Source organism: Balaenoptera musculus, chromosome 13, assembly GCF_009873245.2.
Source record: "Balaenoptera musculus isolate JJ_BM4_2016_0621 chromosome 13, mBalMus1.pri.v3, whole genome shotgun sequence".
In the NCBI taxonomy this organism is placed as follows: Eukaryota; Metazoa; Chordata; class Mammalia; order Artiodactyla; family Balaenopteridae; genus Balaenoptera; species Balaenoptera musculus.
The window spans coordinates 13,725,839-13,750,804 of NC_045797.1; the positions used below are offsets into that span (position 1 = coordinate 13,725,839).

Genomic DNA, 24,966 nt, shown 5'->3' on the forward strand with positions numbered 1-24,966 from the left:
CACCAGCAGCCTGGGCAGAGCTGTTTCCGGGCCCCTCTTCCCAGTCACACACTATTCACTTGGTCAGAGGGTCCCAGGCATCCACAGGATGAGCATGAGGGGCAGGAACCTGTAAACATTAACCCAATTCCCCCCTTAGAAACTGGGGACAGTGCCCAGCCACCTCCTCTTCTCACACTGCTGGTGGCCCAGAAACAGGATGAGATGGTGACAAAGATATTTCCTTAAATTCTTTACGCGCAGACCCTCAGCAAATACAGACAGTGATGTTCTCTTACCTCCATACTCCCTCCCTCCTACCTCTGGCACCTGTCACATTTACACAGACTGGTTCCACAAAACACTTTTCAAATGTGCATTTCTTTAATTTTTAAAAATATACACAGGAGAAGCCATGTGTTTTACATAGGAATACACACATTAACAAAGCATTTCTTATAGTTTTCCAAAACTCTATTATATCAGTCTGAGATTTATAAATTAAATAGATCAGAACCTTTTAAGTTAAAATGATATCCCTGAAACTACTGGATATGCTAGACTTTTCTCAAGATCAAATGAACAGAGAATGTGAATATGGTTTGTGTTAAATAAGGTTTATTGTTAGCTTTATTGCCTATAGTCTATAAGATGCAACTTTATTGTGCCTTTGCAAACAGGATACATTTCTTAAAAAAACTGATCAAAATTTTCCATACATATAGCTCTATATGATAGATTACAGTGCAACACTATTGTTACATAATTATAGAAATACTATAGAACCCAAGAGCACAGGGTAAGCAAAAGAAATACAATCCTGAGCCATCTGAACAAGATGATTTGATGAATCCTTTTAGTATAAGTCTAGAAAACATGGAGGAGGGCAAAAAAATACATGCACACTGCAGTCAGGAGCAAAATACATTAAATACCTGTTCCTTGCTAGACACAGGTGGGGGTAATGGTGAATTTCAGACACATGCACACTCATTCACGCTCCCATTTTCTTCTCCTAGCTTCCCTCCCATCCCCGATACATTCACTCCCACCCCTTCCCAAAAGAAAAGATCAGGCACTAAGTCCTCGTGAACCCCACATCGGCCTTGCTGGAGAACATTAAAGTAAGAGTGTAGGTCATCACCCATAACATGAAACAAAGCATGTGCTATAAGCCAGTTCCAGCTGCTTCTGCCTCTTTGGAAGTAAATGAAGCATATGCTCACTACAGTTTCAAACTGTAGAGGGAAATGTCTTGAAAACTAAACTGTTTTCTCTCCCTACGTCTTGAAGTAAAATCAACAGCGGAAAAACTCGCCCTAAAACTAATTGCCTCATCTGCTATTAAAATACATTTGTCATTCCATTTTTGGTATCTATTCAATTATCGTTGAGTAAGAACAGTTCGTGAAGTTTGTACCTGCTTATGGTAAACACCACCGTACTACATAAAACCTGCCATAGCCGGACAGGCTTATGAAGCACCAAACCTTCTGTTGTGTTCCCTGCTAACATTCCCCCAAGACCAGAGCATTCTAGTGTTACCAAAGATAATGTACGAAGAGTTAAGTAATTAAAGGTATTTGGTTTGTGTCTTCACCTTACACATCCTAGTGATGAAATTAACCAAACATGCCTCCATGCCTTCCCTGAAAATAACCTGAGTCAGCTGACTAAGCAGACTGGCCAGCCTGACTGTCAATCCACTTAATCAGAGGTTGAGCTGGAAAACCAGAGGGCTAATGTCTACCAGCAGCTTGTCTTGTGCAGACAAACCAAGAGTTCTTGGTTTTTGCAGTATCTACTGTCCCAAAGGCTGAAACCACCGAGGTGGAAAATAACTCACAGCGTAAAATATACTGAACTTTAAACTGCATAACCTGTGGGACTACCTGGAGAGAAAAAAGGATCCTCACTGCCCCACAAAATGTGGCGTGGGTTTTAGTGTCTCTGTATACATCAGCTGCTACAGAAAAATCAAAACAAAAGATTTACTTCATAATTTCCTTAGTTTCAATCAAATGCTCATACACCCACAAAATACTCACACACCCTATGAATATGAGGTGGCTCTTTTCTTCGAAATTTTAAAAATCAAGAGGCACCAATACCCGTTCATTTATGTATTAGAAGTATCATATAATCACCACTAAAACGACAGAAATGGCATTTGTGATGATCGCACAAAGGAGAAAAAAAGATCAAAAGACAACCTTAGCCACTGCACTTCAGACTGTACTTGAAAGCACAGATGCTCTAAATCAGAATCTAAGAATCTGATAAGGTTTTACTGGTTTAGCATAGTCCCATGGCCTTTGTCCATGACTGGTAAATGGAAACGGTTTCCTAAAGAAATTTAGGAAACCACTCTGAAATTCTGTTTTCAATGGACATAATTAGTCTGACTGTAAAAACCTTGGCTCTTTTTCACGACCTTTTGCAAGAGGAAGCAGAGAGCCACGAAGCGCGTCCGCCCGCGCTGCTGACTGACAGCCTCAGTAATGACATGGTCCTGACACCAGTGGTGAAGGTGTTTCTAGAGTAGAAAGGACAGCACGTTTTATTTCAGCATCTTTGGTTAAGGTCTGGCCTCTTCAAATCCACCTCTCTCCTTCACATTTAGTCACCAGTGAATTTTAAGTCCATGCGTTTAATTAAAGAAGGTTACAAGACATCATTTGCACGTTAAATTGTCAGATCAATAGAGTTTCAAATTTTTGGCCCTAACCCTGCCCAGTGGGACCACAAGGACCTTGCACAGGAAGCTGTAAAATCAAATGCTTCCATTAAAGCATATTCTTCCTAAAGTTTCATGAGCTGCACAGAAAACTGTCAACAGGATTTCCAACACGGGGAGAGGGACAAAGCAGAGCTCTCTCCTGATTTTCTCCTTGAAACTGGCCTGAGCCAGCTGTGTGAAGTGTCTGGTCACCAACAGACATTTACCACCAGCCTCTGGAGCAACGTCTGTATTGTTCCAACCTTATGTAAAGCCTAAATGTTGTGCAGGTATTTGAGGTGGAAAGGTGAGAGTAAGTTGTAACTAAAACTAAAAACTACATCTGGCCTAGTGAGAAAAAGGTAAAAAAAAAAAAAAAAAAAAAAAAAAAAAAGACACTCTGGGTTTCGTTCAAAGGAAAAAATACATAATAAAGCAATTTTACATCCTCGGCCAGAGTGTCGCCTGGAGTTCTCTACCTTCTCCTGGAGTCCAAGGAGCTTCTCTCTGCTCCCTTCCTTCACTGTGTTAGTGGACAGAGGGTGCCGACAGGAAAGCCGTGAGGCTGAGCCGGAGGCTGGGCAAAGCGAGCGGCTCAGCAGGCCAGTCGATCCCTGGCCAAGCCCCCCAGCACACAGTAACTCCTGCCAGCAGCCTGATCACACACAGCAATCAAGCAGTACCCCTTTCCTTTACAAACAAATCCCCGTTCCCTCAGGTGAACACTTCAGGATAAACCATCCAGGCTAGGATACACTACAGCAAATGCTGCCCGGTTCCAATTAACTTAGCACCAGATCTGGTATCTCCCTCCCCCGCAAACGAAGTCAATCTGCAGTTTAAAATGTGAAGCGTCACATTTGTCTTTGCTTCTGTGTATTCTTCGTTCTTCATTTTCTCATGAAAGTTTTCCTCTATTGATATTCAGTTCCGTGTCAGACGACACAGAGTTGCAAAGTATTTGGTGATCTCCATATGACATTCTTCTCAAAATGAAGTAACTTCATGGGTTTAAGTCAGAATTATGTCCACAGAAGTCTTTTCCATGTAGTTCAGCATACAGAGAAAGACTCTTACACATGGCTATTTCTGGACAGTGCATTAAATGAAGATACCTCACAAGAGAAAAGATCGTTATCTGTATCCATTAGAATAATATACAGATTCACAGTCAATGAGATGATATGCTTTGCAGAAGAGAGGCATTGAACAGTATACTATTCAAATACAAAAACAGCAATAAACATATTCTGCACTACAGAAAATTTGCTAGCTTCTAACTTTAAGGGTTGAAAGTGATGAGTCTGGTAACTGCACTTTAGGACTGGAACATGCTTCTTCCCCTCCAGATACACAATGTTTAATGCTGGTGCACATATATATATATACACATATATATATACACATACACGCAACACTGTGCCTGCAATGATATACAAATGCAATATAAACAGCCAAGTCCTGAAAGCAGATTTTAGAGAAGAGGGCTACCAAGACCAAGAGAGCAAATATCAACTTAAGAACACTTCTAACTTCACAATTTTGTTTTATTGAACACTCTTTTAAAACAAGCACCTCTTGGCAATAAAAGCAAAGAAACAATAGTACTGCTTCCACTCTGTTCTAGTGGAAGACTGCTCACACCAACTTGCTAATAAATTGGTGATGGAATTTTATAACAGGCAGCCTGCTGGGGCTACAAGCAGAGCTCAGATGCAGGTCTGCTGACTTCTTGGTGAGAGCTGGAGCAGAGGAAAACATCACAAAAAGCAAATTTGGAATCTATCACAGCTCTCTTCCTTAAGCAAAAAAACCCCTGCAAATTAGTTTCATAACCACAATTCAGTTTTTCAAACTTTTTCTGAAGAATTTTCACTTAATTATGTATACATAACAGGAAATAAAACTTTTTCACACACATTCTCAAGGCTTACAGTTATCAGGAGAATGACAAAAGTAAAAGCAGGAGAAATATTAAACACATGGCAGGAAGGTAAATTTCTGTTTCTGCTCTTAAAAAGTAAAAAAATCACCATATAATTAAGTACAAAAACCTGCATTGAATGACAACTGCTGGTGTATTTACTTGATCAGAAATGAAGACCAAGAATATAATAAAGCCCTATGATAATATTCATCTGGAGCACTCCCCTCAGTGTGTATACACTAAAATGTTGGCAAAGTTTCCGGAGCATTAGCTTATATAAACACGGGAGTCCTTGGTTAGCTGCATTAAATGGAACGTTCTCTTCTGAAATGCACTCTCGATTCAGTTTCACTTACAAATTGCAAACTAAAGTTATTTCTTCAGAAAAATATCTGTTTGGCATCCCCTGGACTTTGTTCCATTGGACAATATGGACATTTTAATCTAAAGACAAGAAAGAAAACATTAAATCAAGGAACAGGATCAGTACCGAGCATTCAATTTTTATCTAGTTATAGAGTCTTTAACAATTACATACATACACACACACACACAAACACACACATGCACACGTCTGTTTTTCGCTTTGAGGATTAACTGTGCTTTCCCTTAATGTTAACAGCCAAGCTTTGAAGGGTCACAAATAAACACCATCCAAGCCAGATGCTAAACTTCAAGGCTCTTCTTCAGTGGAAATCAGTGAAAACTATTTTGAAAACAAAGACAACTGTTCTGAAAATTACTTTTGGGGTTTCAGAAGTAAATCCAATCTTTCTTCTCCAAGGTTTAGCTCATACCTATCTCAAAATGACTTTCAGAGGTACTGGTGTCACAATCCACTCACATGCAGCAAATCTGATGCCAGCCGCTCCGCCTACCCAGAGCAGCCTACATGCCCCGTCGTGGCACACAATACCCTGTAGTGGCACATGAAACCAGCATGGTCTGAACCAAGATCAAGCTCTGGCTTCAAGTCACCACCTATCTGCACTCCCAGGGTTTCTGGGAAGAACGTGAACAGCTTCAGGGCCTTCTCTTAAAAGAAAGACTTCACCATAATGGGTCTGAAATGAACCCCAGTGAGAAATTTTCTAGCTGCCTTAGCTAGAAATAGGGTTTTGAGACTGTATTTTTAAATTTGGGTTCATTATGTATAGAAATTATAAATGTATATACCTGTTGAATTACAATTCTACAAATTTATAAATCACATATAGATACGGTAATTCACTTTATAGTAACAAAAGTTAAATGCTCATCGTTAGGGAGCTGGTTAAATAAATTATCACATTTCCATATGACAGAATAATCTACAGCTTTAAAAAAGAATGAGGGCTCTTTCTATACCATAAAAAAATCTCCAAGATGTATCACTAAGTGAAAAAAAGCAAAGTTCAGAACAGTGTATAGCATGCTACCATTTGTGTAAAAGGGAGGGGAAGGGCTGAGATGACAATGTACCACCCACCCAAAAAGTTAAGAGTTAAAGATCATGCTTATAAATCTAATCAATAAATTCACGAACAAAGACTAAAGACTGAGAAAAGATACCACCCACTAAACTAAATAAGTAGTTAAGAAATCTGTTTATTTCTAAATTCTAGCTACATTTATTTATCCTTGTTACTTATCTTCCCACTAAGTTCCAAAAGAGTATTTGTTTCTTTTTTTTTTTACTGCCACTGAAAAAGTCAGACACTTACTTGCTACCATTAAACATTTTATTCAGGGCATCTCTTGATATAATATGACCACAGACCAATTTCATGGGTGGATTGTTATCTGTTGTTTGCTGACGAAGAATAGGACAGGCAAATATTGAGTGATACCAGCACTTTTTACCAAGGTCCACTTCAATCTGTTTTTAAAAAAAGGTAAAAGGCTCACGTTATATTACAGAAAACCACCCACATATCAATACGTACTCTGCAGCAAAGAACATGTATCAAACCTACTCATCTGAAGGTAACTTTTTACAGCACTCTTCTAAACTAACCAAAGATGGACAGTCTTTGGGGTTCAAAGTATTATACCTCACAATTCTAAATTATTTTTAACACTATGTATCAAACCAAATTCTGATGCCTGAGAGCAAGAGTCAAAGGCAAGGCAACACTCTACAAGTCAAATACTCTTGAAAATTCATCAGGATATATCGAAGAGTAAACCCACCCGAAATCCTGACTGTTTTTACAGCACCCTTAGCTAGGTGATACAATTCAGTGCGATAATTCCTTTAAAGGTAGACTAAACATTGTTTACTGCTGTGTGGGCTTCAGATCCAGATCTTTTCCATGTTTTATGTGTAATTGTCCAGAGAAACTACCTGAAACAAGGGCTTTAAACTAAAGTTCAGCAGGAGAATACACAACCCATCCATCTGAGCTCACAGCACTTGTATCAGCTATCTCTCTTTGCAGTAAACAAAACAAAAGCTATGAAATCACCTTAGCATAGTGGTTCGCACAGGACAGAGGCTCCACAAACATCAGCTCTTTCTGTTTTCTTTCCTTTTAAATCTAAAATGGCTATATCTACATAAAAGTCTATTGCTCAGATTCTTTCAAGAAAGGTGGCAAAGTGTAACAATAATCCTGAGAAAAAATGACCAGATCATCCTCCCCCCCCCCCCCCCCCCCCCCCCCCACCGCAACTGTTTTACTACCCTGACACACAGGCTTTGGGTGAATTCAGATTTCAGTGTGCTTTGTTCTAGTGCGCAAGTGTCAAAAGATACTGACAATACACCTGGGAAACTGGCAGGTTCTTGCAGGCACCTGCCTCAGCAAAGCAAGTGAAGGCTCAAGTTCTTTACACTTGCTCAAATGAGCAGCCACAATGCAGGGTACTGCTCGTGTCCCGACCACACTCAGGACTGGCAGTGCACCTGCGCCTTTCATCAGGACGGATCTCTGAGAAGCTGGGGCAACCAACCGACAGTTACCAGCTGGAAGAACAGGGTAATTGCAGATAAACCTGCGCACAGGGGTGGCAGAGAAAAAGCAAAAAGCCCAATGCATATTTTAGCCCTTTAGGGTCTGTGACCAAGTCATGACAGGAATAATAATTCCCGTCAAAGTTTCAGCACCTACTGTCAGAGGCCTGGTGGAAACATACACACACGATGACCTTTGTTATTGCTCCATGTCATAACTACTACGGCAACAAAACCTGACTGCCTACTATGTGTCCTATATTATTCTAAGCATCCCTCTGTTACCTCCAGCCTTTAATAGCCCCATAAAGAGAAGGATGGTCCCCATTTCAGAGATGGACAAACTACTGCTTCGAGAAGTTAGAGAGTTGGCAAGTGACTGGAGCAGATGTTTAAAACCACGGCCCAGACCGTGACAACAGTGGACACACAGCACGGGAGGGCCACTGATGACCGCAGGTGTCGCTGCGACGACCTTTAACAGCTATACGCTTATTTTAATTGGTATTAGAAAAATATAACCAGCACAAGCTCATGATCTCAGAAATATCAATGTTTCAGACAAAACTAAATCAAGTTGACTCACTGCTTTCATATTTTAAAAAGTTCACAGTACGAGTGGTTTAGCAACTGCACTTAGGACACACCACATGCTACAGTATATCCACCCTCCCCACTTCTGATGCTTTCCTTCATTAGCTGTCACTGCCACTCTAAGTCAAAATGGTAAGAAAGCTCCTCCAGCGCCTCCAAAATGTACCAGCTCCCCACTTCTACTGTTTAATCATGTCTACATACACATAAAAGAACCCCTGTCAAAAGGCTACAATAATGTTCCCTGATTAAAAGGCAGGACAGGCATTTAAAATCCTTAACATCCACGTTCTTCTAATGACAGGAGAGGTAATAACTAACAGAAAATGGCACTCACAGGTAATTCATCTTTCTGGTTCCAAACTCCAGTGCACTGCCTCTGTTCGATCACAGCTTTGATATTAATTAAAGCTGGCAGTGCCACACAACCTGCTGAGAAACTGGGAGGGCAGAAGAGGAAATGTTAATGCCAGGCCAGGTGTCAGAAAGCTTGGTCCTAGGAAACGCCAACTCCTCCAGACTCTGTACTGTGTGCAGAGGACCCCGGCCATCGGATTCAAAGCATTACAAAGCCCTCTATTTTGCGTGCACGCACGCACACACACAGTCTTACAGTTTACAAAACCACCAGATTTAATAAGCTCTGCCTACCAGTCATTAATAGCATTTTTTAAAAAATAATTTTATTTTATTTTTGGCTGCACTGGGTCTTTGTTGCTGCGTGCTGGCTTTCTCTAGTTGGGGTGAGCAGGGGTTACTCTTCATTGCAGTGGCCGGGCTTCTCACTGCAGTGGCTTCTCTTGTTGCGGAGCATGGGCTCTAGGCACGCGGGCTTCAGTAGTTGTGGCACGTGGGCTCAGTAGTTGTGGCTCGCGAACTCTAGAGCATGGGCTCAGTAGTTGTGGCACACAGGCTTAGTTGCTCCGCGGCATGTGGGATCTTCCTGGACCAGGGCTCGAATCCGTGTCCCCTGCATTGGCAGGCGGATTTTCAACCACTGCGCCACCAGGGAAGTCCATTAATGGCATTCTTAACATTAATGACACTCTGAAACATTTTCTTGCACAGTTCCTTCCAGACCCAGATCACCCCTGTACAGGGCAGAAGCACCTTTCTCATCTAGAAGTGCTGGCGGTCAGCTCTCCACTGAGTCCCTCTTCAGGACTGTCCTCATTTGGAGAAACCGACCTGACCAGGGACACGTTCGATGACCGCTCCACCTGAGGATACAAAAGTTGTACCAATTTGGGACAACTCCACAGGCCGCTGCAGCTCCAGAGCTCCGCAGGGGTGGACTGAGGCCTCTGGTGAGACTGTCTCCCAGTCCGGATTCTCCCTCTGCCTGGTCCTGCTGCTTTCATTCCCCACAGGATCTGATCCCAGTAAACTTCCTGCACGTGGGTCTCCGCTCATTTCAGAGTCCGCCCCAGACAACCAGACCTGCAGCCCCACCACACCTTACAATTAACTGCACGAGTCTGTCTCCTACGCTCAGGTGGAGCCCCTATGGAACACGGGCTGCGCCTTATTCACCTCTGTGTCCCACACAATGCCTGGCACGTAGCAGGGGTTCAAAACACTGGAGGAGCCAAATAAATAGAAGAGCTAAAAAGGTTCTTTTTTTTTTTTTTCGGCTGCGCCGCGAGGCATATGTAGGATCTTAGCTCCCCGACCAGGAATCGAACCCGCGCCCCCTGCAGTGGAAGCAGAGTCCTAACCACTGGACCGCCAGGGAAGTCCCCAAAAAGTTATTTCTTAAAACTGGTTCTTAAACCTTTTGGATCTCAGGACCCCTTTACAGGCTTAAACATTAAGGACCTCAAAAAGCATTTAGTTTTGTGGGTTATATCTATCATTATTTATTGTATTAGAAATTAAAACTGAGAATTAAAATATTGATTAATTCACCTAAAAATAATAAACATGTTATAAATAACAGTCTCACAAAAAATAACTATATTTTCCAAACCAAAAATAAACCTGTGAGAAGAGCAGCATTGTTTTACGTTTTTACAAATCTTTCTAATATCTGGCTTAACAGAAGACAGCTGGATTCTTACAACTTCCTCTGCATTCAATCTGTTGCAATGTATTCTTTTGGTTGAAGTAAGTGGAAAAAATCTAGCCTCACACAGATATGTAGTACTTAAACCGCCTTTTCAGATAACTGTGGATATTCTTCTTTAATGCCACACCAAAACTCAACAAATAGTAGTTTTGTTTTGTTTTTAATTTGGCTGCCCCGGGTCTTTGGTTGCAGCACGCAGGATCTTCAGTTGTAGCATGTGGAATCTTTAGTTGTGGCACTAGTTCCCTGACCAGGGATCGAACCCAGGCCTGCCCCCGCCCCCGCCCCCGCCCCCGCATTGAGAGCATGGAGTCTTAACCGCTGGACCACCAGGGAAGTCCCAACAAGTACTACATTTTTAAAGGTTACTTGGAAAGTGGAATCTGAATCCTTGCCATTGTACTTTTTATACCCTGCTCCACTAAAATCCAATGGTCTTGTACTCTGAATGAATCTTTTACTCATGCATGATTTTGTGAGATCTTACTGATCTTCCAAGTGTTAGCACATTTCATTATGTAATATCAAAAAATTCAAATTCATTATTATTACCACCAATCTCATCAGAAATGTCTTTAAGCATTGGGGAACTGTCAAGCTTACAGTGGTCGGTTCAAGTTTTCCCAACTTTCTATTTTAGCTTACAATCTTGAATTTTACCACTGTAGCAAAAGATACCACCAGTTGCTTTCCCTGACAAGACAGGCTTACTTCATTAATCTGAATAAATATCTGCCAAAAACCTGAGTGTGAGTAACTATAGTCTGTCTTTTAAGACAGTAGAAGTAAAAACTGTATTCAAGTAAAAACTGTGTTCCAGGAAAAAAGCAACCAGTTTTTAGCTCATAACTCAAACATTATACAGATGCTTTTTCTTGAGACAATCATCATACTGTCTCATGATTTGGCATGAGCTGAAGTGCTTTATCTGAGCTTCCCATTTGGGCACACAGAATATTAAAAAGATGTATACTCAAAGGTCGAAATTTAATAAAGTGAGTGATTTTTAACGTTTTGTCAAGAACATTCTTAAGTAAAACTAAAATATCTGCAAGTGTGTGGTGGATGAGGAATACAGCAAGTCCTTGTGGGGTTTGGGACCACTGCCCCGATCTGTGCTAAGGCTGGAGCAGTTTAACCCAACGTGAACACAGTGGAAAAGGCTCTCAGAGAACCCCCAAAGGATCACAGACCACACCTAGAACTAGGTCACTACCAATTGTGACGATCTCTTGAAATACCAACTGCACTCTTCTTCAGAAAGACACATGTTCTCTCAGCTTTAAACACCAAGAACTAGACAACAAATTAAGCAGAACTAACCAATGCAATGCACATTTCAATAATAGGACAATTTCCATACCTGACACTGAGTGGGGACTCCACAGAGAGCCCCAGGAGGGCACAGGCATCCCGTGTAAAGATGTCACAGATGTCAGCCCACTGGTTTGCGTCAAGCAGGTGAACATATGGTGAGTTCTCAATCCCTTGTCTCAGGTACACGAGGCTTCCCATCAAAACCTGAATGTCTAAACAAAAGCAGCAACAATTTGGAGGTGTGAATGATCACATCTGAAACAGAGCTTGCAAGTAACACACTGAAAAAGGCAAGAATTCCCCCAGCTGACATGGCATAAAATGACTTACTGACAATATCTTTTAAAATTCTGGTACTTAAGCTTGGTTTCTATTAAAGAAACAGCACAGAGAAAAAGAAGAAGAAAAGGGAAGCACTAAATACTGAACTTATAATTTATACACAGCACAGTATAATTACCATTATCTAGAGAAGTAACACTAATGTCATAAATGGGGTCATCACATCTCTTTGGCTGTAAAACTAGTCAGTCCCTCTACACTGACACTTGGGGGTAACTGCTGCTACCCTGTCGCACCTTCAGACACTCTGTCGTGGCCGTAACAGCAGTATGGTGGGGGATGCCAGGGGCAAGTGCATACTTTATGTTTTCTCTGTCTCCTCTTAGGTTAATGCAGAATCCCCCAAAATGCAATGTCTCTCTCTGACTTTTCAATTAAGAGGCGTTAATGCTTTACTTTTGTTCTAGAGCCAGCCAAGAAGCTTTTTTTAGTAAGTGATTTATCATCTACAATTGTTTCAGTTTATTAGCAAATGTATATTAGATCTAGTTAAGATAAACTTAAATTCCAGTGGCGGCCATGGTCCTGTTCCAACCATTAAAAACAGCTGACTCTAGACTCACCTTTTTGATGATTTAGGGCAAACGGCTGAAAATTTTTCGCATATTGTAATGCCTCTCGTTGATTTGTAGTTCCACCCATTAACAAGCTAATAAAATAGAGTCTGTGTAGCTTAAATTCCAAGGAGCTGTTCTGGGCTATGAGCATTTCTCGGTTTGATACCGCCCATCTAAAGAAAAAGCAAAAAAAGATTTTTAACAGTAATTAAGAGCACAGGCATGTCTGTTAAAAATGGTTTGAAACCTAACACCAAAAAATGGGTTTAGTCTGCCATCTTGTGGAAGTCAGTGGTAACATCAATCCCTAGGCCCAGAGACTTTCGTAAAGAAAGTAAACAAACTACACCTAAAGATGCTCTGCAGCCAGTGAAAGAAAGAAAAAATATTAAGTTAGATGACAATTACATATTTAATAAGGTTTGACACCAAGACAAGACTGTCTCTGACATATTTGGAACTGTACGAGGCCACCCTTTGAAGCAGGTGTCAGCCATGAGACTGACTACTGACTGCCTAGATCCACTACTCTTTTCCTGTTAAACTGGCATGTTTATAAATGAAACACAAGATTCTGAAGGGCAACATCTATGTTTAAACTTTCACTGGTGCAAGATTTGGTGCTATACGTGCTTTGAGATTAAAAACAGTAATCATAAGTATTTACCCTCAAGATGCTTTCAGTCTAATCAGGCAGATAAAGCTGTATAAGTAACATACAGTGTCAACACACAGCGCCAAAAAGATTTGTACAAACAGTGCTAATGAGGGAAAGAACAACATGCAGCTCTGAATGATCCGAAGTACAGTGACGCCGGCCTCTTAGAGTACAGACAGTTGGAATAACCCATCTTGAGCTGGGACTACCAGTAAAAGGTAAGCACTAAAGCAGAAGAGCATTATCAGCCAGCTGTTAAAATCAGATTTGCAAGCAAGCGGTAAGAAGCACTGCTTCATTTCTTTAAACGTATTAACACGTAGAAGATGTTGGTATCGTTCTTCTTTAATCTGATCTTTAGTTGGACAGATATTCCCCACCTAACCCAATTCACTAAGGACCCTCAGAATCTGAACTACTGGGTAGGAATATAAACACTGAGTTACTCTACAAACTACAGGAGCAAAACGCTTCAAGTTATTCTAATGAATCAGCTGACTGGGATTAGATGTCACGCAGCAGCACTTTCACTGGATCCTGTCCTCCCCAAAAAGGTCGGCACACGCACATGCATATTCTCATCAACTTGCTGATACATCCACGTCTTACAGTCAAATCATGAAGCTTCTCTGACCTCAAAATCAATGTGATTTTTAAAAATACTAATCACTTGGACCTTGGAAATATCTGCTTACATTTATTTAAGTAAGCCTTGGATCCTGACGTGGCACTCAGGTTAATGCAGTCTGGTGACTTGGTGACACCAACTGGGTACCGCCAGCAGCTCTCTTTTATGAATGCCCAACACCAGCTGTCAGTACTGGAAGCACTGCGCATCTGCCCATCCCCAGTCTGTCGGGCACCTTCCTGACTTCCAGGTCCAAGCAAGCGTATTTAAATCAGATCACTTACCAAAGTTTTTCCTACTCCCTTCTAACTCATAAAAGCATGAGTATGTTCTCCTCCTACCAAGTGAAGAGAGGCAGTGAGCCTTTTCTTTTTTTCAGTTTCTGATATGAGGTATATATCCAAGCGTTTGCAAGAGTCAAAGAAGGGAACTAACAGAGAGTAACTACAAATTTTAGTGAACGATGAAGACCAACAGAAAAGGGCAAAGTCCTTAAGTGGGCAACTCACAGAGGAGGAAAAACTCTATATTTATAGGCAAATGTTCATGATACAATGTTAAAGGGGGGGAAGAGTTGTGATATATAGGAAAAAAATAAATCCTACTCGCCAAAATTTTTAACAGGAATGACTCTAGGAAAGCTGGATTCACGCATCAACTGCTGCAGTGTGGGCTATGACTCATCGGAATAGGGCACCAACTATGAGAGCAGCCCCAGGGGGCTCAACACATCCAGGAGGACACACGGATGAACAGCAGCTAACGGCAGTCCAGAGGACAGTGATTTTTAAGACAGGATAGTTTTCCAAGTTTTCTATAATGAACATATATTACTTATTTTTATACTTAACTTTTTTAGCTAATGCAAAACTAAACAAAATTTCTTAACTTTCTTTTTTCATCAAAGAGCTAACGGTAATTGCAAATTACTTGTGTTAAAAGTAATTCAGGCTATGCATTAGAAATTCAAGCTTTTCAAGCTATAAATATATGTACCTCGCTTTTAAACTTGGAGAGGCATTTAGACAATGTAATTCCTAATTTACTACTTGAATTTATTTTGACACACTTTCAAATTTTGCTATAGACAGGGCTACAAAATAGTCAGGAAAAACTAGCATTGCTAATTGCTGTCCCCCTACAAGGTTCTTAGAAAAGTAGATACCGATTACAAAAAGGAGCTGCGGAGAGAGTGTAGAGAGAATGCAAAACCTAAATTCATAGAATACAAGTTTTCACGTGTTTCTTAAGAGTCATATTTCTTGTCATTCTATTCTGCAACACTGTATTATCTTCATTTAACTTCTAAATATTATATTAAGCTTAAATCTCACAAGGCAAGGGATTAGAATAAACATTTCTAAGTTTCTCCCTCTCTGGCAAAATGTCATTTTCTAAGCTAAGGATGATATACCCCATTTTTAGCCCCGCAAACATGTAAGCACGCTTAAGCATTAGGGTGAAACCCTTGCTGATGGGGCCCCTCCCTCATCCCCAGGATTGTACCCGGGCCCCCATGTTTGTATTTTCTTGACCCTAATTCCTGGGCCACAGTTAACCAGCCAGGTAAGTATCGGTTTAACACTCTGTGTTGCCTCCTAACATGAGAGTTCACCTATTTTGATCTCCTTCATGATCACTTCATGGTCCTACATCTCTAGCTGTGTAAGTTCTTGATGGGGTTGTCTCTCTCGACAATCATCGTTAACACCTGCCTTACCTCATCTTTGGAATCTGGGTACGAATTTCACAGCAGCTTTCTTATCCACGCTAGCAGCCTCCCTAGACAGTTTAACGTTAGTCTATTCATGATGATTTCTGAAATGATGAAACCATCCTTTACTGGCAGTAAAGTCCTTCCTCAATCTCCTTTCATAACTGTTTTCTTTCAATGAGGCAACTAATAACTTAAGCACTTTGGCCTGAATGTTAGCCAAACTGATGGGAAGTGTTTTGGTTTGTTTTGTTTGTTTTTACAAACAAAGTAGAAGTAAATGCTCCATCATTTAAACCACAAGCAGCTTTCTGTTCCCAGTGCGATTTAAATTAAAAGGTGTTGAAGCGACTTTAACCTTGGTTTTTACATTCATGGGATTTATCAATATGCAGTGTACCATTAGCTTCATGTAGGCCTAGGTCTGGTCCTAGCCTCACTTTGCTGTCATCGTTTTCAAATCTTCCTCAATGCATTCAGTTTCACTTCTAGCGATTCCTCTTTGTTGACCAAGTCCCTCTTTCAATGATCCATTTCTGTAATGTGTCATGTGGGCTTATCAGCAGAGGCAAGGAAGCAATACAACCACACATTTGCTGTCTGAGGGGGAAACGAATTGCACTGTGACCAGTCACCAACAGACTGAAAAAGCAGTGAGGTGACCGGTCATGATCATGAGGCACATGTGTTATTATGTAGTGCTCTGTGGACTGAAGAGCTGGCAGAGAAGTTTTTATTTTATGCAATTACTCACAATACTTCATGGTGACTGAAATCTGAACTGTGCTGTTGGGGAATTGGTGTTATTTAACTAAACTGTAGTAAATGAAATTTGGGCATACTGGAATTGTGCAGAGAGAACTGCCCATCGCTTCAACAGAGAAAAGAAATAGGAGAGGAAAAACATAAGGATCTCAGAGGCAGGAGGTTACTTTATAAAGGCAAAGACAGCCCAGAGTGACACAACGGAGAAAGAAGTTTGGGAACTGGGCCTAGCATCACCGACATCTCTGCCCCTCCACTCTTCTTTCTGAGAAGAGGGAAGGCTGGAAAACCAAGAGCCTGATGCCGAGAGGCAGCACAGGGAAGGTGAAGAACACGGTGGCTGGCCAACAGGGTGAATTAGAGGCATCTGTCAGACGGTATAAAGAATTAAAGGAGGAAAATAAGAGGCCTCTTGAGAACAGAACGGAGGCAGAGAGAGGTGCAGGCCAAGAAAAACATGCAAACAGATTCAGACAACCTGATGCAGCAATATGCATCACCAGCAACAGTGATGTGTCCAGGTGAATGAAAGCTGGTCCAGATAGAGGACTTGTTCCTTCTGTGAAATTAGAAGCCATGGTCCTATCTCCCAGTGTAGGTGCTAGTTATATTTTTACAAAAGTACAATCAAACAAATTGAGTAGCTGAGAACAGAATTGAAAAATCCAAGGCCCAGGCTCAGTGACCATATTTTCTACAAGTTCCCCACTCATCTCTCCATCCACAGAACTCAAGAGGTTCTTTACTTGAACCTGTCTCAGCTCTTCACACACAGTCTACTTGGTAGGACAGTTTCTGGTCTCTTAAAGCAAGGGCTCTGCCTTGCTCAGCTTGGCACCCCTTCTACTCTGCATGGGGTACAGTGATAGAGGGCACAGGTTAATAGAGCCAAACATGCATGGACCTTTAAACCCTGGCTCTGTGGTGTGAATCGGGGCAGTCTGTTACTTAATGCTCTCAAGTCTGTTTCCTTACTGTAAAGCGGGGGCAACTCAGAGGGTTAAGGGCATTAAATGAGGGGGCTCGTAGAAGCACTGAGCCCGGAGACTGGCACAAACAGACAATAATAAGCTACTTAACATGTGTTTACTGAGGGGACAGGCCTAACGTTCTCCAAAGTCATTAGTAAGAAAATTACATTTACAAGAGTTACTTGGGCATTTCCATGTAATACTCAGTGCTGCTTTGATTTTTATAGAACCAACTCTGTGGGAATCAGCATGTACCAGTTAATCCCCTTCAGAATTTTTTGAAGTTGTCTTCGCTAGAAGTTCACACTGAATATTGGACTGTTTGATTCACTGAGCAGGAATACGGGGCAGAACAGCCTTAATTAACCTGATAACAACAAATCCAAAACCAACAAAGCACACGAGACTGCAAAAGCACAAAACTACAATCGGCACCAAAAACTGAATCCACTTGTCTACAAAGCACTAGAAGACATACGACAGAAAGACAAAAAAACAGTTAATAAGGGAACGGGGTGCTGTATTCTGGCTAATGGCATTTCTAGCAGAAAACTTTTGATTTTTAATTTTTAAAAAACTAACGATCACTATACTACAACCAGCAAGCTAAATGTAAACATTCAGGTAAATTATTAGCTTTACTGTGGTTTCTAAAATAAATTCTGCTCCCACATCTCCAATGTGTGCCACAAGAGCACTGCCAGCTTTGGAACCATTCCTTGTTTAGAGAAACACTGTAGACCAAAAAAATGACACCCAGTAAGGTCACCTATGTCACAGTTCTCTCTGTTCACTGCCACTGCAGTGGCCAGTAGACAGACCTTCTGGGCCTCTTCCATTAAAAGACCCCCAAACAATACTACTTACTTAGGTGACTAAGTCAGAAGCAACCCCCATCGATGCAATTATCCCACAGAAACACAAAGCGTTAATTATCTTCATCGTCAGGCCTCCGAAAAGACTTGGCCCATTGTTAGCTCCATGTTTAGAATTTCCGTATTAATCCAAAAATAATTAAAACGAGATTCTACCTTCAGAGCTAGCTGTTCTTTCCCAGAAACCTGACAGCACTGGTCTGTTTATCTCTCCTCTCACCATTCTGCCAGCCTGGGTTGGGCTCTGTTTCTGATAATAGTGAATAAAAATGCCTCTCTCCAGTTCCTACGGCACATTCCACTACAACCTTTCACAGCGTTTTTAAAAGGCTTACAAATACCTTCTTCTTCTAGTCTATCTCGGGGCTATCTTCTTGGGGGTAAAAGCTGAAGCTCAGGGGAATGAGTGACACGCGTTTACTCCACAGGTGCCGACTGGCTGAATGTTGCTGGTGACCGAATCAAGTGCTTAAAAAATCCAGAAACTGGAATTCAGCCAAAAAAGTGAAGAACCCTATCACTTTGCTTTAGGACAGCTAGCATTTCATTTCTGAGACATTTTCAAATGGCAACTCAGCTATGAGTTGAGTCCATCGCTGGAACTACTAACATTTTACTCATCTCAGAGTTGGTGTGAATCTCTGTCCTTCTTCCATGCTATTTAAGAAACCACACAAACTACCGTGTTTCACATTTGAATCGTACTTCAACTTTACATGAGGTTCTTAGTAACACAGGGCTTGGTGGGCATACCCAATAGCTACCTGTGACAAGTGGGCACCACATTGGACAGCACAGTTCTATAGATTAGTGATTTTTTAATAAAGTACTTAAATATGACTTTGCCTTGTTTACTGCTAGTTTCCCACCACAAAACCAAGTGTTTGATAGGCTTAAATTAATAACAGTTCAGCATTTTATAAGAACAAATTCCAGAGTCCCCTTTAGTTCCCCCTCCTGGCCTAGTTCAACTCCTTATTCTTTTAAACACTTAATCTCAGTGACAGTTTCTTTCAGTTTTCCCTTTTTGTGAAAGAAGATGCTTAATCTCTCTATAGTCATAGCTTGCCCACTCATTTCCAGTAACGCTCAAGCCCTTGGTGAAGATGGATCCAGATAAGAGATGGCCATGTCTCTTTTTCTTCCTGAGGAGTACCTGCTGTCTTAGAACCTCACACAGACTTTTGCCAGCAACAAACATAGAACAGACAACAAAAAATGATGTCCTCACCCCAGATATTTTTTCCCCTTTGGCCTTTATATTCCATTGTGCTTTTTTCTCTTCTGTGTTCTTGCCACTGGGCACCTCTTTCCATTTTCAATTAGTTTCTTTTTAATAGAGTCGCTCTCTCTCCACCAGACTTAGTGCATGGGCCCCGTGAATTAAAACAGTATCCCTCAACTCAGCTCTTCTGCCCTTTCAGAATTAACAACCCCTGGGACACAACAAAACAAAAAAAGAAACAAAACAAAACAGAACCCCCTCAGACTTGGCGGGGGGGGGGGAACCCAACTTGTTCAAACCTTGATTCCTCTTCTCCAATAGTACATCTATCAGAGTCTTTATTCTGCGGTTCTCTGTAGCTATTAAAAATGCCTGAATCAGCAAGACTGCCTGCCTACAGGAAGACAAAACTAACAACGAGAAAACAGACACCAGAAACAGCGTAATCCGGGTCACCCTCTTTGCCGGTGGCAGCCAAGGCTCTATGACCAGGCACCTTGGCTTGTTTCCTTCATTTTCACTTTCTAAAACCCTTCTCTGCTTATAAACTGTGTTTTATGCACTGATACCACAATTTCTCTAAGTCCAGCAACCATTTTCTTCTCCTCAGACCCACCGTTCACACACACCACCAAGAAACCACAATGGCAAGCTCACCTCAGATTCCTCTGTGGTTTTTATTTCTAGCCTCACCTAATAGCTAGGCATAGAGATGGAGTCCTCTCATACTTCAACAGCTTGCCTGATACTGTTCATGGCCTGTCTAATCGAAAACTCTGCAGTGATCTAGACTAATGAAATAGTTTTTCTCTCTTCTTCTGTGAAAAATTCTATAACATCTCTCTGTCTTATAATCATTCAGTTAGTTTCTGTTCTCTTAATGGCATTCTACTGAGACTTCGCAAATAGAACTGCAAATTCCTCTAAACAAGGGCTATGAGGCCCCTGGGCCTGCTCTGGGTACTGAAAAACAACAGGTTTCCAAGTCTGCAAGGTTGAGAGTCAGATTCTAGACTGTGGCAAATCCACCAAGGCAGGATTACTCTTGGAAACACCTATACGAAGGCAACCAACCAGCTTCCCCTCAAGACAGCACTTTCAAAATGTCAGTAACTGGCACAGAGTTACAGACAGTTTCTATTTTTCTGATTTTCTCCATCTCCTCAAATTAAGTTACTGTTATTCTTTTGTTGACACTAGTTATTTTTGGCTTTGCTTCTATCTGCCACATGAAGGAGGAGGTCATGTTTGTTCAAATTTCTCCTTCAAATTATTCCATCTTTTATTGAGTGCCTGCTACGAAATAAGCACTATGCTAGGTGCCAAGAAGAACTCAAAAAACAGACAAAGCGATCTGGATGAGGAGAAAAATCTGTACGCAAACTCAGAAATATAGGGGCAGGAACAAAAGAGTAGGCAGGGTCCTGACTAGATCTGTAAGTATAATTAGCTGTTCTTCTGCCGCTTCTCTCTGCCATGTCACCTTCCTTACTGCCTTCTTTTCCACTGCCTTTTATGAGTTGCGATTAATAGGTAATGCTCACCAGACTTCCTCCTCATCTAGTCCTTCCGTGACCTCTATCCATATTAATCTTTTTGGTTGGCCTCTGCCTCAACTGCGTAGGCTGCCTGGAGAACTGCTGCAGGCTTTCACCTTTCTCTTTCTCTCTCGGGTGGTTCCACGGTGGTTCCTGTACCTCTCAGCAGGTACAAAGAGAAGATGCCACACATGAAATATGAAAGATTTTCCACCGTGTATCTGAACCAAAATCCCCGAAACTCATGTCCCACATTTTTTAATTTTTGGTACAAGTGGAGTACAGTGAATTTTCCATACCTTGCCCATAAAATATGTTAAGTATTTGCTTTGCATCCACCAATAATAGGCAAGAATTGGGAGAAGTCTGAGTTTCTGTAATGGAGATTTCTGTTAAAATAACATTTTCCAAACTTATGTTCTACAGATCACCAATTTTGTGAGTTTTAATAGGTGTTAGGAGACAGGGAGTCTTCGGTTAAATACGCATGGGAAACACTGGGTTTTACAAAGTTAAATGAGTTTCTTTACCGTAGGACTGTTGATGGCCCCTTAATATGCTAAAGTGAATCTCTCATTTCTTTTAATTAACTTTTATTGGAGTATAGTTGCTTTACAATGTTGTGTTAGTATCTACTGTACAGCAAAGTGAATCAGCTACATGTATAAATGTATCCCCTCTTTTTTGGATTTCCTTCCCACTTAGGTCACCACAGAGCACTGAGTAGAGTTCCCTGTGCTATGCAGCAGGTTCTCATTAGTTATCTATTTTACACATAGTATCAATAGTGTATATATGTCCATCCCAATCTCCCGATTCATCCCACCTCCCCCTTCCCCCCTTGGTGTCCATATGTTTGTTCTCTACATCTGTGTCTCTATTTCTGCTTTGCAACTAAGTTCATCTGTATCGTTTTTCTAGATTCCACATGTAAGCGATATTAATACGATATTTGTTTTTCTCTTTCTCCCTTACTTCTAAAGTGACTCTCTTAGAGGAGAATATTAGGGAATATCATGTGAAGCTTTCCTCGACTGACCTTTTGACTCCATATCCTTTTTTTCATGGAGCAACTTCCAGGCTCAATTCCTCCTCTGTAAACCCAGTACTTACTTCATGGGGTTATTTATGAGGATTGAATAAGCTAATACAAATAAAATGCTTAGAACAATGCTAGGCATGTAGTTAAGCACTCCAAAAGAGACAACTATAATTATGACTACATCCCCATATGCAGATATTTAACATGGCAATATTCCCAGAAAAGCGAAACGAGAAAATTTCTACTGTACAGTTGGCCCTCCGAATCCACGGTTGCGGAACGTGTGGCTGTGGAGGGCCTCTGCAGGTTCCGCAGCCGTGGATACGGAGGGCCAAGGATACCAGGCCGTTTTACATAACGGACTTGAGCATCCATGAATTTTGGTATCCACAGGGGTCCCTAGAACCAATCTCCCATGGATACCGAGGGACTACTCTAGTTTCCACTGTTAGTGCCAAGTGGATGGGATGAGTCCTCCCTTTGCCTGAGAGGCACTGCTTGAGGCTACAAATAACAGAAAACATTTACAGAAATCATTGATATATATGCCATAGTTATCAGTCAGAAACTTAGATCTTACAGAAAAAGCCCAAAGGTAAAAGGGTCTTATGAATTTTCCTCATTCCAAAAGGAACAAGCCTTGAGAATTTTGAGGGCTAAGGCAGTCCAAATACTCAGCACAGTCTCTGGTACATAATAAGCACTCAATAAAAGTTTGATGACAAACCTGAGAAATTAATGGATAAATGACTATTACCTCAAATAACAGCTCATATATTATTTCTAAATCACTGTAAGACAACTGGGAAACCCATTACATTTTTATATTTAGGCTCCCTCGCTCTCCTTTAAAATTGTTTAATCATTTAGGTGGAATATAAAAGTAGACAGAAGAGTGGCTGCCATATTTTGTTTAAGAGGTGTTATTAGAGGCACTTGATTAAATTTAATCTCACAGGGATGTCACAATAAAATCTGCTAAAAAAAAATCAAACTATAAAGGTAATATGCATAGTACACACTGGTGCTGCTTAAGTGACGTTTACATCTTTAAAGAATTAAAATAAATGAGGGACTTCCCTGGTGGCGCAGTGGTTAAGAATCCGCCTGCCAATGCAGGGCACACGGGTTCGATCCCTGGTCCAGGAAGATCCCACATGCCGCATAGCAACTAAGCCCGTGCGCCACAACTACTGAGCCTGCACTCTAGAGCCTGTGAGCCACAACTACTGAGCCCGCATGCCATAACTACCGAAGCCTGTGTGCCCTAGAGCCCACGTGCTGCAGCTACTGAAGCCATGCTCCGCAACGAGAAGCCACCGCACCACAACGAAGAGTAGCCCCTGCTCGCCGCAAATAGAGAAAGCCCGCATGCAGCAACGAAAATAAATGAGCTACCTCATATTTATAATTTATACAGAAATTTGATATTTATAAATTTACACAGGACTCTACCTCTGCCTGTTCACCTAGGCTGGTTTTAGAACTCTGCAAAATTTTCTAAGAACTGAGAAATGATGAGAAATGGAAAACTAACCTATGAAGAATTAAATGGGTTAGTAGAAGGAAAAGAAAGTGTATTTTTTAAAACTCATGAAGGATCTTCCCAACTATTTTTTTCCCTGATAACAACGATACCAAATACTTACAGTTTTAAAATCCCAGGATTCTAAGGCTATGACCTCAAAATCATATCACTGCTTCTATCACCCAGTTTCTTCCTTTTATTTTATAACTTTCCTTCCTTCCTCCTTCCCTTTCTTCCTTTTTAAAACAAATAACCTGATAATTCTCACATTAAAAAATTCTAGGACAGGGGTCAGCAAACTATGGCCACGGGCCAAATAGGACTTGCTGCCTGTTTTGTATGCCAGATGGTCAAGACGGTTTTTTTACATTGTTAAAGGGTTGTAAAATAAAATAAAGAAAAATATGCAACAGAGACCTTATGCGGCCTGCTAAGCCTAAAATATTTACTACCTGGCCCTTTATGAAAAACTCTGCTGATTCTGTACTAGGATAATACTTATCAGAGCTAACCCAGTAATTTCATATAATTCATATCAATGACAAGTTCACAGTGAATTATTTTATGACGGTAATTAGAGTAAAACTCCATAACAATATTTGTTCTCTTTAGGTATACCACTTGGTTCCAATAACCAATTAAATTGCTTTTTTTTTTTTTTTAGAATGCTAGCACCGAACCCAGAACATTATGGAAGTTCAAATATCAAACTCAGACCATCTGAACAACAGTCCTTCAGTTATAAAGCTAGTCTAAAGCGGTGGTGTAGCCTAGCTAGAGGAAACCCTCTTCTCTCATGGGAATTCAGACCAACTGATAAGTGAAATGAGCCCTAAACATTTTCTCATATTGCATATCCCCCAAACTCACATCGCTAAAAGAAATAAAATAATTCTCCCCTGATGCCTCTGAAGTCTACCCCAGGTGAGATATATATATAATCTCAAAATCTCTAATGTGTTTTCTGATTCCATTTTCTTATAGAGTTCTCTCAAAGTACTCAAAAGAAAACAAACTCAGTAACTCACTCCAGAGCAGGTCTCAGAACTCGGACTTTTAACGCTTCTAATATTCGGTTTAACTCCACAAATGGTTCTTTCTGGCTTGGGTCTACAGAAAGACCAGATTCCTGAAAAAATTGAAAGAACTTTCATTAGCAGTAATCAGAATAAAGAGATATGGTAAAAGCATATTCTACATTATAAAATGTGAGGCAAATCACTAAAGATAATTTCTTTTTACCATGCATTTCTCTGGCAGAGACTGATGACTGAGCCCCAGTATCATTCTTCCTCCATTTCTATAATAGTAAAACCCCAGATTTTAGCTGGGCACATAACCATATGGAATAAAGCTGGGCATGGCTTTGCAAAATGTAAGTTCTAGCCAATGAAACATAAGTATATACTCTTTGTCCCTTCCTGTAACACAAAATGTCTAGCTGGGGTTCGGGCTATCCTGGACCATGTGGACAAGGGACACCTTAGAAACAGCAGAGCTACAAGCAGCCAAGGTCCCTAAGAGCTTCACGGCACATGGCTACCACATATGCAGTGGACGGCTTACTACCTCCTATTTCTGTGT

The 24,966-nt window shown here is 41.0% G+C and overlaps 1 protein-coding gene across 1 annotated transcript in view; it reads right to left on the minus strand.

Annotated features, from left to right (window-relative positions):
* Positions 1–341: 341 nt before the first annotated feature.
* The window catches only part of RMND5A (required for meiotic nuclear division 5 homolog A), a 62,302-nt gene continuing 37,677 nt past the window's right edge, over positions 342–24,966 (minus strand). The window contains exons 4-9 of the mRNA XM_036872632.1: positions 24,411–24,511; positions 12,445–12,611; positions 11,586–11,751; positions 8,492–8,594; positions 6,329–6,483; positions 342–5,069 (exon numbers count right to left, since the gene is read on the minus strand). Coding sequence (XP_036728527.1) covers positions 5,006–5,069; positions 6,329–6,483; positions 8,492–8,594; positions 11,586–11,751; positions 12,445–12,611; positions 24,411–24,511 — 756 coding nt within the window. The 3' untranslated portion in view covers positions 342–5,005. The remainder of the gene's footprint in view (positions 5,070–6,328; positions 6,484–8,491; positions 8,595–11,585; positions 11,752–12,444; positions 12,612–24,410; positions 24,512–24,966) is intronic.